General features: G+C 32.3%; 2 protein-coding genes across 3 annotated transcripts; both read left to right on the top strand.

Moving 5' to 3' along the window:
• The first annotated feature begins 434 nt into the window (after window positions 1-434).
• LOC149392352 (large ribosomal subunit protein eL37x) lies at window positions 435-1722 on the top strand. The gene is made up of 4 exons (XM_089621076.1): window positions 435-522; window positions 619-754; window positions 1114-1215; window positions 1295-1722. Exons 1-4 carry the CDS (start codon window positions 520-522, stop codon window positions 1339-1341), a joined length of 288 nt encoding a protein of 95 aa, XP_089477202.1. The 5' UTR covers window positions 435-519; the 3' UTR covers window positions 1342-1722.
• A 1767-nt stretch (window positions 1723-3489) lies between these two features.
• CYCT1;3 (cyclin T 1;3) lies at window positions 3490-6655 on the top strand. Of its 2 annotated transcripts, XM_089620586.1 has the most exons (7): window positions 3492-3763; window positions 3989-4206; window positions 4656-4737; window positions 4987-5121; window positions 5219-5391; window positions 5468-5619; window positions 5738-6655. In XM_089620586.1, the coding sequence occupies exons 2-7, from the start codon at window positions 4037-4039 to the stop codon at window positions 6256-6258; spliced, it is 1233 nt and encodes a 410-aa protein (XP_089476712.1). In that variant the 5' UTR covers window positions 3492-3763; window positions 3989-4036; the 3' UTR covers window positions 6259-6655. The 2 variants fall into 2 exon arrangements, with proteins under 2 accessions (XP_089476713.1, XP_089476712.1); XM_089620587.1 differs by lacking the exon at window positions 4656-4737 and having other exon boundaries at window positions 3490-3763.
• Window positions 6656-13562: the final 6907 nt, after the last annotated feature.

Genomic DNA, 13562 nt, shown 5'->3' with positions numbered 1-13562 from the left:
GACTTAATTGTCTCTTTTAAGATTCTAGGCCAAATTTCATTTTATTAAAAAAAATGACTAAATATTTAATTAAATTTACTCTACAATTTATTTAATTTACTGCTGGTCGATAGATTATTTTTTAAATAAAATGAAATTTGAGCTACTCTTTAAAATGATGATGAATTATTGGGCTAGTGACCTAACTACCCTTAAGCTAAATTAAAATGTAAATAACAAATAAAATACTATAAAAATATCTATTTATGTAATAGAAAAATAAAAAAGTTATTGAAGGGATTAATTTTGAAAAGAAGGTACTGTAAAGTCATTTCCTATTATGTTCTATATATAATAGCTAAACCCGCACCCGAAAATCCGTGACACGTCGGCAAGCGTAGGCCCATAACCAGAACGAGGCCCAAACCCAAACTCATTTCGAGCTCTCACTATAACCCTACTTCGTTTTACTCCTATCGCTTCCTTCAGCCATTTTCCTCCGAAAACGAAGCACCTAGGGTTTGCTCTGAATCTCCGGAGATGGTAAAGCTCAGACCATCTGTGGCCGCTAATCTATATTTCGTGATTAATCTGTCTTTGATGTGATTTTGTGTCTCCGATTTGATATCGTTGAAACAGGGTAAGGGAACAGGAAGTTTCGGTAAGAGAAGGAACAAGACTCACGTGCTCTGCGTGAGGTGTGGTCGCCGGAGCTTCCACCTCCAAAAGAGCCGTTGCTCCGCCTGTGCTTTCCCCGCCGCTCGTACCAGGAAGTGTATGTTTTTTTTCTCCTTTCTTTACTGTCAATATTACGAATTAAGAACCTCTCGTTACTTGTAAATCGGAAAGATCCCTGGAAATTCTGAAAATGATTGTGGCGTTTACATTTGCTAGCCGTTTAGAAAATCACATGGAATCAGATTTTGTTCAGCAAGAACTCATTTGTAATTCGATGTATTAGATGTGTCATTGTAAGCTATTCTTAGCTCACAAACCTTTATCGGTACACAAAAGTTACATTGTAAATAATCTAATCAACGTCATAGATTGTTAAAAAAAAAAAAAATTCTTTTATCTTGCTTTCATGGGGTTTCTCTTTGTTGAATGGTATTGATTTGGTGGAATGTGCTTCAGACAACTGGAGTGTGAAGGCTATCCGCCGGAAGACCACCGGAACCGGAAGGATGAAGTACCTCCGCAACGTTCCTCGCAGATTCAAGAGCGGCTTCAGAGAGGGTACGATTGTTTGTCAATAGTGTTAATTAGTTTCTGTTTTCTTTGTGAGTTCATGAAGTGAATTCGTATATGTGGATAGGTACCGAAGCAGCACCGAGGACCAAGGGCTCTGCATCTACGGCTTAAGTGAGCTTTGCTTTTTTCGACGAGTTATCTCAGTCTTAAATTTTTGGCGCCCATTTATATAGTCGTTTATTTACAAAAGCAGTCTTATGTCTTGGGACTTTGAATTTCTTTCGGTAGTTTCTCTTTGTTTTGAACAAGAACATCAAGCTGCAATGGAGTTTCTGATTCATGGAATTTAGTTCTGTTTTGTTGTCTTGGGATTTAAAGTTTTCTATTTCTCTGAACGCTGGGATGCAAAAGTTTGTTGCGTTCAATTTGGTACTGACTTGGGAACACATGTACCTAAAATTGAATCTGATCTGTGCTGAACAAAAGAAGTGTCATGCTAAACGGTAAATTAATATTTAGTTAGCTATGACATATCTCTCACGTTATATTTAAGTGGTCTTCTTTTATTACTCGTTTCTAATGAATAGATCTGAGGTTATAGCACGTTTGAGTTCTAAATTTTACGCAGTTATTGAACTACAAGTTATCGGGCTGCTCAGTCGAATAAAAAATACAAGAATAACTTTTTTACTATTATTATTGAGACCCCCTACCCGACCATGGGAATTGGAAATAAGTGGAAATTTCACTTTCCGGTAGTATGCTTTTTATTGTTTAATGGAAATGGTAATTTTTTGTTATTCGGAGGTTACTAGAAGTGATATTTTTGTTACGTAATTTTTTGGCTTAATAAAAGTGGTAATTTTCGATATTTAATTAAAATTAATAAGAGATATGATACTAGTCGTTAAATGTGTAATTATTAACGGTTCATAATTTGTTTAATTAAAATACAAATACAAATTACTAATGGAAATTAGCGGAAGGATGTCTTTCGATAGTCTTCTTTGACTTCTCAAAATGTTATTGGAAGAGTTTCTTTCGTTAGTTATGGAAATGATATTTTCGTGGGACACGAAAAAGCAAATGGTAGTTTTTCTTCCACTAACTTCTGTACCGAAATCACAGCACGACGGTCTTACTTCAAGTAACGGTATTGAGTCAGAGGGGAGCTGGAATATGGCTCGTCTATGACCGTTTAAGAGCTAAGAAATACTCTAAACAAATATCTACTATGAGACTTGAGTATTCGTTGAGATATATGTTAAATATTTGAAAATTTGAGTAATAATTTAAATTAAGACTAATCATTTGGTCTGGGAAAATTTGATAAATTAAGGTTCTTGAGATACAACATTTGAAAACCAATGTCTCGTTTATGTTTATTAGTAAAACTAAAGTTTTGGCACTGTGAAAAGTCAAAATTACCTTTTGTTTCAACCCCAAATGCAATCCACGAAAAACTTAGAATGAGCACGGATTATGTTTGTGGTTGAGGTGATGTTGTTTTTATAATTAACCGTAATTTTGATATTTCAAAATTCTGAAACTTTGATTTTTCTAGTGCATAAAAAGGACTTTGGATATGTTGTCTCGCAAGAACCTTTGATTGATCTTGATTTATCAAGTTTTCCGGTGGTTATTGTAAACACTTTTTTCATGAAGAAACCTCATGTATTGTGTTTATCTCAAAGATTAAAAGATTGGCATTTTAAATATCACTTTAACTGAATATACTTAATGCATTCTATAATATTTATCACTATTTAAAGTTTTAAAACCATACTTATTAATGAGAAACTTGATCAACCCTGCACCTAACATCTAATAACAAAACAGTAAATACCATATTGTGCATATTTTTAAAACCTTGTACCTTACATAGACGTATATCAAATGATCCAAATAACCTTGCTTATTAATTTAATTACTAGAGAGACTGATATTATTTTCGACGTTTTTGTTAGAATTTTCCACTATTTTATTAAGTGTTGGCCAATTCCGTAGATGTTGACTTATTTACCACATTTTTTACAATTTCTTTGCATTTATTTATTTTTTATTTGTAGTTTAAATTTCATTTAAAAAAAGAGAAAAATCGTCTTAAAATTAAAAATAAAGAGATATTTGTAAAAGTAATTATATATATATATATATATATAATTAGCATTAAAACGAATCAGCAGCTTTCATCAAATCGGGTAATTGTGGTAAATTTCCCTAATTCGGTTGAATCTCATTATTAGCACTCTGGGCCCAAAATTAGCAGAAAGTGCCCAATTGCGAAAGAGTCTCAGCTCGCCGTCAGAACCGTGTTACTTCCTACGAAAGAAAGAAAAAAAAAAAAAAAAAAAGTGCGAAAAAGACTTGTTTAGTCGAGTTGAGTCAAGTCAACCAACATCGACATAAAAATAAAAGGGGAAACAAACCCAAAAAAAGGAATATCCCAGGGTTTCTGGAAGATTAGGGTTTGATTGATTGTTCGTTCTTCGGAGTCCTTAACGACGTCTCGACTCGATCTTTTTGTTCGTCTGTCCCAACGAGATAGCGAAGGAGGAGCCGAAGCTATTGTGAATTTTGATTAAGCGGAAAGGTACGGTCTTACGATTATAGAGTTGGGATTTTTTAGTCGGATTCTAGGGTTTCGATATTTGAACTTAGAAATTTAGGAATAAGGTAAATTAGCTGAGTTTCGGATTCTTCAGTTTCGCGTCTAGTTTTGCTGGTTCTTATATGAATCTCATGTACCGGTTATTTTTGTTTTTATTTAGTTGTAAAATCTTAATTTTCTGTTGACTTGAGAATTTGGGGATTTCAGATATTGGTACTTGAGAAATCCTCGGCACAACGAAGAATTGCAGCAAATATGGGCGGGGAGATTGAACCTCAAACCTATGTGCGTAGATGGTATTTTACCAAAGAGGAAATCGAAAATTGTTCTCCTTCAAGAAAAGATGGCATCGATTCGAAGACCGAGTCACATTTAAGAAAGCTGTATTGCGCATTCATGCAAGATATCGGCATGAAGCTGAATGTGTGAGTTCAAGTTTTTTTTTTCTTCATATGAACAACAGTTAATATCATCCAATATGAAATCTTATACCGAGCTGAACTGAATTGTTCGTGTCTTGTTCTTCTTTGAACCGAATAAATAAGTGTGCTAACTGAGTAAAATCTTTTACTTAATTAACTGCAACAGGTCTTAGGAAAGAAAAATCTTTTATGTCAATTGAACATTGTTCTTCGTAACAATTGCATAAAGGGTATTAGATTCTGAATTTGAAAGCTGATTTTTTATTCATTTATTATCTGAGCATGTTTTCCATGACAAACCCTAAAAAGCTGTAATTTTTGTCTCTTTAAGTTTATAGAATCATGGCTTCTCTGCATCCCTTGATTGCTAGTTTATGATACCGCTTCTCTATTGTTTATGAGGAGGTTGTGATATATGTGTATATATATATATATATGTACTTTAATTGCAGGCCCCAGTTGACAATTTCTTGTGCAATGGTGTTATGCCACCAATTTTACATGCGCCAGTCTCATGCTAAGAATGATTGGCAGGTAAAAAACAACCAAGAGTTGACCGAGTTCGTTTGTGTATAACTGTACTCTTTGTGGACTCTGTTATGTGAACCATCAAAGCTCTGAAACATATGGAACTTAAGTCTGTTTGAGATACCTTGTTTTATTCAACGAGCCTTTTTCTCTCTCAGCAAATATAGTTCTCAAGTGTATAAGTTATCTGTTGCCTCTTCTGTTTTCTTGTACATTTTTTTTTGTATATCTTGCTGAGTTGGCGCAATCTTACAGACCGTTGCAAGTGCGTGCATTTTCCTCGCCTGCAAAGTAGAAGAAACGCCGCGCTTTTTAAACGACAGCGTGGTTGTTGCGTACGAGATGGTGAACAAATGGGATCCTTCTGCTCCACGAAGAATCAGACGGAAAGTAAGTGAAAATAAATCACGTATTGCAATGTCAACAACATCGTGACGACTCTGCTTGTTTTTAACGCCTTTTATATGTAACCACTCTCGTTGCGTAGGAAATTTTCGATAAGCAGAAGGAATTGATCTTAACTACGGAAAGGCTCGTCCTATCAACTATCGCTTTTGATCTCAACATTCAGTTTCCTTACAAGATTCTTGTCACGGCTCTGAAGAGGTTGAAAATTCTGCCCGACCTTGCTAGGGTGGCTTGGAATTTTATCAACGACTGGTAAAAGATATTTTATTATTTTTTTTATCTCTTCTTCAGAAGCCCATTATTTACTATTGTTGATGGGTGGTTACAGGAATCGTACAACATTGTGCATCCAGTACAAACCCCACTACATTGCTGCTGGGTCGTTATATCTTGCGGCCAGATTGCAAAAGGTGAAACTGCCCACAGAAAAAGGAAGAGTTTGGTGGATGGAGTTTGATGTAACATTGAAGCAATTAGAAGGTTTGTCTATACCCCTTGAGATGTGAATTATGATTTTACCTATTGTTATTTAAACTAAGGATTTTTCGGTTCTTTCAAAGTGTATTGAAATTGAAAATATACGTGAATTCACTATCAGAGGTCATTCAAGAGATGCGCAAATATATGGGACACGATTGGAATGCTGCCACTAAGCCATCCACAGATCATATTAAGAGGGCAGAGAGATATCCACAGCAATCGAGCTCTCAATCATGCGTTTCAAGCGTTACAGTAGTACATAAAGACCGGGCGGATATAAAGACTCCGATGGAACACGAGTCTCGCACGGTGGTCGAAAACGAGACGAGCAATAGCGGAGCTAGCGCAAGCAGCGTTGTCGAGGACGGTAACGGCGACGCTCAACCTTCGACGGTGGTGGATTCGGATAAAAAACCGAAGCCAGAAATCGCGACCGCTCGGACTGGTTCAAGCAAGATCGACGTGGCTCGCATTAGGGAGGCCTTGAAGAAGAGGAAACGCGCGATGATTGAGAAGAGTTCATTGGAATCCGTTTATGTCGAGGGTAGCGAAGCTTGGATAGAGAGGCAGCTCGAAAACGGGATAGAGATTGGATATGCGAGCATGGAAAAGAAACAAAGGAACGTGATGGTGTTGTGAACGTTTCTAAAGTCAAATATCGGAGGTCAAAGGTCAAACACAACTCGTTAGACAGGCGTCCTTATGCACTAGATCTGTACAAAAAATTTCACGGTATTTAATTCTTTCGGATAATTTTTCCCCAACTGTTGATTTATGGTCAATTTTTATGATCGCTTTGCCGTCAGGCACATGGGTTATTATGATCAGTTTTTTGTGCGTTGATTAGGTTGGTTGTCTCGCAGACCGAAATTGCGTCTGTAATTTTTTAAGATGTAGGATTATTGTTAATGGTTGATTAACAATCGGGTTGGTAATTATTCATGAGGCAGAAAATAGAACGATACATATAGATATCATCATCCTGTGGATTACATATACTGAAGAAGAAAAAAGTATGTACAGTCTAATTCAGGTACTTGGAATTTTCTTCTCTCTTTCCTCAATTTATTTTTAATTGAGTTAGCCTTGAGCCTATTTTTATGTTTTTATGTAGAGATTGTAGGGGATAGTGTGTTTTTGAAACTTATTGCAATCATAGCATATCTGTAAGCTTTTATGTTTAAAGGTTTTTTTCGAAAAATTGCTTATTGTGTTTTGAGCTCTATTTAATTTTGTTTATTATTTCTACTTTTATTTGTAGAGAAATAGTCTCAAATAATTATTTATTGTTGTAAAAAACACTATTTTTTACAAGGATTTAAAACAGTAGCTGTTTTTATTTGGAAAGATGAGACATTTTTTTAATCAGACCCCTAGAATCTTGTTGAAAATTCGATTAATTCAAAGTATTCAGTAGCTCCTTAACAAAAGCGAAATTAAGGGCAAAATGAATTTAGTGGTATCGGTACACTTTTCAACGCTTTGAATTTCCCTTTATATATCCTTCTAGAAAATACCAAATACTCTTTGAAATAATAAATATATTTTGATCTGAAAGAAAAAATATATTAAGACATGTCAAAAAATATTTAAGTTTAAAATAAATGAATTTAAAATTTTTTAAAGACATTTTTATTTTGTTAATCGCTACGAACGAACATTTGTGTCTCAGATTCAATCTCTAATTATTTTTTTTAAAAAGATAAAACACTGTTTATTGAACAATGTTTTTCTTTAATCTTAAGTAGGATTTCTTTACTTTTTATCTATAATATAATATATATAATTAGTGAAAGTGATTTATAAAGCATTATGTTAGTATAATGCACCATGGTAATTCGGAACACGGCTGTGTATGATGTATGTGGCCAATCATTGTGTTGGTGTTGAATAGTCAAGAACAAGTAAATTTTTTTTTTGATAGGTTATAAATCAGACAAGGATAATAGACTCGTGACGTAATGGTCCGCCAATGAGACTCAATCATTGAACAAGTGTATTGATTATTACCCTTACTATTGTGTTTAAGGTCTTACTCCATAAGTTTTCCATTTGCTTTTACTCTTTTTTTTTTCTTTCTTATCCTCGTCCCCGTTTCTATATTTGTTTTCAAGTGGAGGAATAGCGACCGTACAAGTTCTCGTATATACTTCCTTTCTTCGTTGATTGCAAATCTAATGCTGAACAGTAAAAGAATTTAAAAATCAGAATCTGGACTGGACAAATCTCACGTGCGACGTAAAGGGAATGTGGCAACTTTTTCAACAATTGACAGTGACAATTATTAATCAACTTAACAGGTACATTTTTCGTAGCACTATATGGGCTTAGAAATATTTTTTCTGTTAATTTTATTTTGTATAATTTACTGTTATCTTCCTTCAACGGGTCTTTTGCCTTTTCCCTTTGCCACTCCATTTATTTACTTTTTAAATTATATATTCTGTATGAATGAGACGAGACATTACTCCATGATATCATATTATTTTTTTCCGGCTTTTAATATGCATGAATTATTGAAGTTTGACGTTGCTATCAACTTACAATGATATTGTCTATGTGTAAGAAAAGAAAAAAAACTAAGCTAGTATAAGGCAAGTCTCTACGTTCGGATTGCACCAAGGTTTGTGAAATCTTAATGGACAACAACGATTAATTCAGGAACCATACGTCGAGAAAGAAATTAACCGATTGAAGTAATTAATTTAAAACCCGAATTCGATTTCAATAGGTACGTTTGACTATTCGTGCATAGATGCGACTTAGAGTGTTATTATTCTCTAAAATCAACGGTCGTATGCTTGAACGACATAATTCTTACCCAAAAGACTCGAATTGTCAAACGACACATTTGTACAAACAATTACTATCTCACGATGTCTAAAAATTTATGATAATTCCAAACGACACTTCAATTGGAATACTCGTCCAAGCAAAACTCGAGTGCGTATGTTATCACTAGGCTACGCTTACGTACACTTGTAAAACTCGCCTCTTTTGCGAGATCGTTATTGTCCACACACACATTTAAAATACATATCACCACTTTTGTATTTATTTTTAAGAAAAATTCCAATAATATCCGAAGTGTACCATCATCCTTCTCTTTATCTTCCACAAAGGAAAAGAAGAAAGTTTAAGAGTTTTGGAAATGCTTTAATAAAACTCTTCCAATTAAATTGAAGCAACTCTTATCATATATTGGTTGTTCTTTCCATTCAAATGATACCCTTTTGACTTCCAGTCTCCCACATCTTGGGCACACACAAAGTATTATGTGATGTTAAAGGCTTTCCTCTCTAACTAAGAAAAATCAAAGATGACACGGCAAATTTCATGTCTCACTGAATTTCAGTGACCACTCTGTTCCTACATTAGTCACTTCTAGCATATTAAGAAACGGTAATTTAGTCAATACAAAAAATATCCCACCATGAAGTACAGGTTAGTAAGGCTTGTCCCCCCTAAGTTTTTTCTTTTTTTATATTTTAGCCCTTTTAAATATTTTTTTTTCTTCATATAACTGCTGGAATAAATTGATGGCTCGTTTTGTGGAAAATATATGAATTCCCGCCTATAATTAGCAAATATGGCTACCAGCAATAAAATGACTCCTTATTAATCCCCTCTTGTTTCATTTATCTATTTTTATAGATTTCATTAGAACGATTCACCTCCCCAAATAATTTTATATATATGAGCAGCATGCTACAATATTTTTTTAAACTAAGTTTAATTTCAATTTTTTGTATCATATTTGATTTTCGTATTTAATAAAAAAATCTAGTTCCGCGCTCTTATAGATAATATTACCATTGGTCTAATATATGTATATATATATATGTCATTAGCTAAAATATCCTCATTATATATGCTAACTGTTGAGTATATTTTTTCAGAGAGAGAGAGAGAGACCACACAAATAAGGTTTCGAATAAAAGGGTTAATTTGACTTTATCAAAAAAAAAAAAAGGGTTAATTTGACAGAGAATTAGAAATACATATACTCGTGCGTGGATTTTAGGGAAACAAAGCCACGTTATACTTATAGGGATAGAGTTAGTTTGGCCGCCCCTGACTGCCTATCCTATGGCTCAACTAAATAATTCATAAAAATATATATAATATGCATATTTCTTCTGTATTTTCTACTTATAAGCCTTCAAATTATACCATATAAATTTGAAAATTTAATTTTAGGCCCCTTAATTTTTTATTTTATTTTTTATTTTTATGTAGTAGCACCATGCATCTGTATGTATATGTGTATGTGGTTGAGTTGGCACAGAAGAAAGCAATGAAAACTATGGACCCCAAAGTGTTGGATTTCATGACTCTAAGCTTGAGAAAGCATATATTCTCTTGTTTCTCTGATTTGTCTTCTTCTCAAGACAAAACTTTTAAATCCTGCAACTTTAGACCTTCTTTTGAGGGTTTTGCCAAATATTTGACCTGAAAGTTTATTTACATAATCGAGTGAAAAAGAAAAGAAAAGAAAAAGCACAACTCCCACTAATGGTATTATAAAAGGAAACTAAACTAAACTACGCTTAATTAGTATGATGGCCAGAGAGTGAAACTCGTCAAAGATGCATTACGTACTAGATATAAGAATTAGCACTATGAACACTATAACTCATAGCTTTATAATTATGTGTGCAATTGTATAATATACATGAATGTAATTTATCGATAAGCATCATTTTGTTTAAAAAGTTTTCTTTCTTTCGACATTGATTATTGATTCGAGTAAAAAAAAGGTTCAATTAATTGAGTGAAAAAGGGGGAAAAAAGTGAGAATAAACAAAAGGCAAACTGATGAGATATTGTAGAGTTCTATTAGCACTGATCACCCAAAACCCTAGACCAAGGTCATTGAACATCTTTTAATTACCGCCTAGATAGGTTTAGAAAAGTTGCACGAAAAAGGATTGAAAAAAGCTTTTGGGAATAGTGACACTTACACTATTCAATCATACTTGATAAGCTAGCAGATACAAAATTGAGAAGTGATGAAATCAATTATATTGGGAGCAAAGAAGAACCTTCTCATACCCACTTCCATATAATAATACATAAATGGATTTAATTTATTTAGAACTTTGTAAAGTAATTAGATCTAATTTGCATATTCGCACACTAATTATATACACATATATATATATATATATATATATATATATATATAAATTAATAAGAAGGTGCTTCAAATGTATGCGTAGTAGGTGTCTTCACTAGCGTTGACTGGATAAGACTCTTTATTAAAAAAAATGTAATCTTTCTAATTAATGATGACGATGGGACCCTTATGTCATCAATAAAAGGAGTTTTCGGGCATTATTTTTCTATTCAATTAATGAAAGTTACTTTATGCCGAGCCAAATAGGAATAATAACTAGTGTTTAATTAACTCAAATTGTAAATAAATCAAGAAGAAAAAAGATCTAACGATCTAAGACTTAATTTAGAGTAATGTAAAGGGGGGTGAAGTGAGTAACTTATTGGATGAATAGTTAGAATTGCTGATAAATATTAAAAAAGGTAATTTAGCAAAATAGCCAACTCAAACGTTGAGAATTGCTAAATAGCCAAAGTTTTGTAAATAATAAGTAAATAGCCACTTGGATGACGTGGACCAATCATATTATTTTTTTAATTTCAGAGATTGTTCTTTTAGATTTGAATCCGGAAATTATTTGAATTTTGAATTGTTCAGGATTCCCAGAAATTGAATTTTGAATTGTTTCAGAATTCCATAAATTAAGTGTGAACATAATTTGAGGTTTAATTTCGTTTCCTTATATATAGCAACTGAAATTTACATGGGTGTTTTATTGTTATTTTGTTTCCTTATATTAGACGTTATTTATTTCTTATTTACTGAATTCGAGTATACGTTCTTTCCTTATTAGATATAACAATTTTTGGACTTTACATATTCTGCAGTAAATACATGTAAATAATCTCATAAATACATGTAAATACATGTAAATAATCTCGTTATTTGTTTCAGAATTCCCTAAATTAAGTGTGAACATAATTTGGGGTTTAATTTCGTTTCTTTATATGTAGCAACTGAAATTTACGTGGGTGTTTTATTGTTATTTTGTTTCCTTATATATTGGACGTTATTTATTTCTTATTTACCGAATCCGAGTATACATTCTTTCTTTATTAGATATAACAATTTTTGGACTTTACATATTCTGCAGTAAATACATGTAAATAATCGATTGGGCGGGAAAAATTTGGACATTTTAGTAAACTTAGATGTGTAATTAAAATCTGCTGACTATTTAACTAATATTTACAAAACCTTGGCTATTTAGCAATTCTCAACGTTTGAGTTGGCTATTTTGCTAATTATTTGTATTAAAAAACATGGATACCAAATCTAATTAAATACTACGAATCATTTATATGCTTTAGTTGGGATCTAACTTTGTGTAACAAATTTAACTATATCAATTAGCAGCTAATTAATTATAATTAATTAAACGTTCTGTATTACTTATAAAATTCTAATACAAAGCCTTCTTCAATGTAGCGTATTTTATCCGTAAAAACAGTATTATGAGATATAAGAAATTAATTTATATATACATGGTATATATTTTGCAAAGACGCGAATCTTGGAAGAATCGAGAAAGTAAGGAATAATAATGAGAATAATAATGGAGAATTCTATTGTAAAACCATGACAGCTTTAGTGGTGAAATGAGAATTGGACGATAGTGAAGCCAATGTGTGAAAAAGTTAAGGAACATGTAATGAAAGGAAAAAAGAAAGTATAAAGAAAGAGAGAAAAGCTTCAAAAGAAGAGCAAAAAAAAAAAAATAATAGTAATTAAGATAGAAATGTGGGCGTGCTTGGTAAAAGAAGAGAGAGAGAGAGAGAGACCAAAAGCAAAGCCCATACTCTGATCTCACATTCTCCCATCACCCTTTTCGTCTGATGTGAGCTTTTGTGGGTCTGATTATCATAATTATTAAAGACCTTCTTTACTCCCGAGTCCTGAATCACTACTTAATCATTTCTTTAATTTGTATTCTCAACCTTTTGCACATAAACAATAAAAAAAGAGAAAAAAAAAGAAAAAGAAAAAGAAAAAGAGGAGACCTAAAATTGAGATGTGTTAGATTATTTTTTTTTAGCAGTGTTAGGGTTTTTAAATTATCAAAAAATTAGGTAATTAATCAATTAAAACGTTTAAAACTGCGATATAACCAACGTTTCGTAAATCTGGTAGATTGCCACAAACATGACGTGACATTCCTGATTTGTCATTTCATTAAAATAAAATAGTGGTGTATTTACGTCAATTTATGTGTGTAAATATATGGACGTGATTATTTACTTAAGATTTACAAAACGTTGATTATATAGCGTTGAAACTGTAAATATAAATATATACTCTTAAATTATACAATTTGCATTATATATAATCTAATTAAGTTCTAATCAGTACATTGGATAAATTAGAAAGCAAGTTTTCAGAACATGACCCATATATTGTACAAGATGTAGTTACAGGTTGTACATTACAGTTTTGGTGTAAGAAATGGCCAAAAAGTTTCCTTAATATTTAAGAGCCAAATTTTATTTTATTAGAAAAAATTAATTTAATTAATTGAAAAATTAATTTAATTAACTTTAACTTGGTGAACTATTTTTCCAATAAAATAAAATTTGAGCTATACTTTTATAAGAAAAGTATTTGACTACTAGTTGTATATTTAAATAATAATTTTGCCACTAATGGCAGTAGGTTCTAATGCTGTCAGTATACAATTAGTAAGACAAATTTTTTTTTTTTTAGAGATTGATAATAAAACTTGATATCACATATATTGTGCATACCAATTATGCAAATCTACGTACTATACATTGAATGATGAGAGCTACTTTTGAAGTTACACATAAGAATTTGGCATTTATGGTAT

The sequence above is a fragment of the Urtica dioica genome, chromosome 7, assembly GCF_054948205.1.
Source record: "Urtica dioica subsp. dioica isolate 48M chromosome 7, U.dioica_male_clone48M_v1_H2, whole genome shotgun sequence".
NCBI classification, from domain to species: domain Eukaryota; kingdom Viridiplantae; phylum Streptophyta; class Magnoliopsida; order Rosales; family Urticaceae; genus Urtica; species Urtica dioica.
The sequence above is the reverse complement of the archived record's forward strand: the minus strand, read 5'-3'. Positions and strand labels throughout refer to the sequence as shown.

What these genes read in the sequence shown, in the direction of transcription:
- LOC149392352 (XM_089621076.1), top strand. An exon ending in CGCCGCTCGTACCAGGAAGT is followed by an intron (nt 755 to 1,113) that starts GTATGTTTTTTT and finishes AATGTGCTTCAG; the next exon opens with ACAACTGGAGTGTGAAGGCT. An exon ending in CAAGAGCGGCTTCAGAGAGG is followed by an intron (nt 1,216 to 1,294) that starts GTACGATTGTTT and finishes ATATGTGGATAG; the next exon opens with GTACCGAAGCAGCACCGAGG.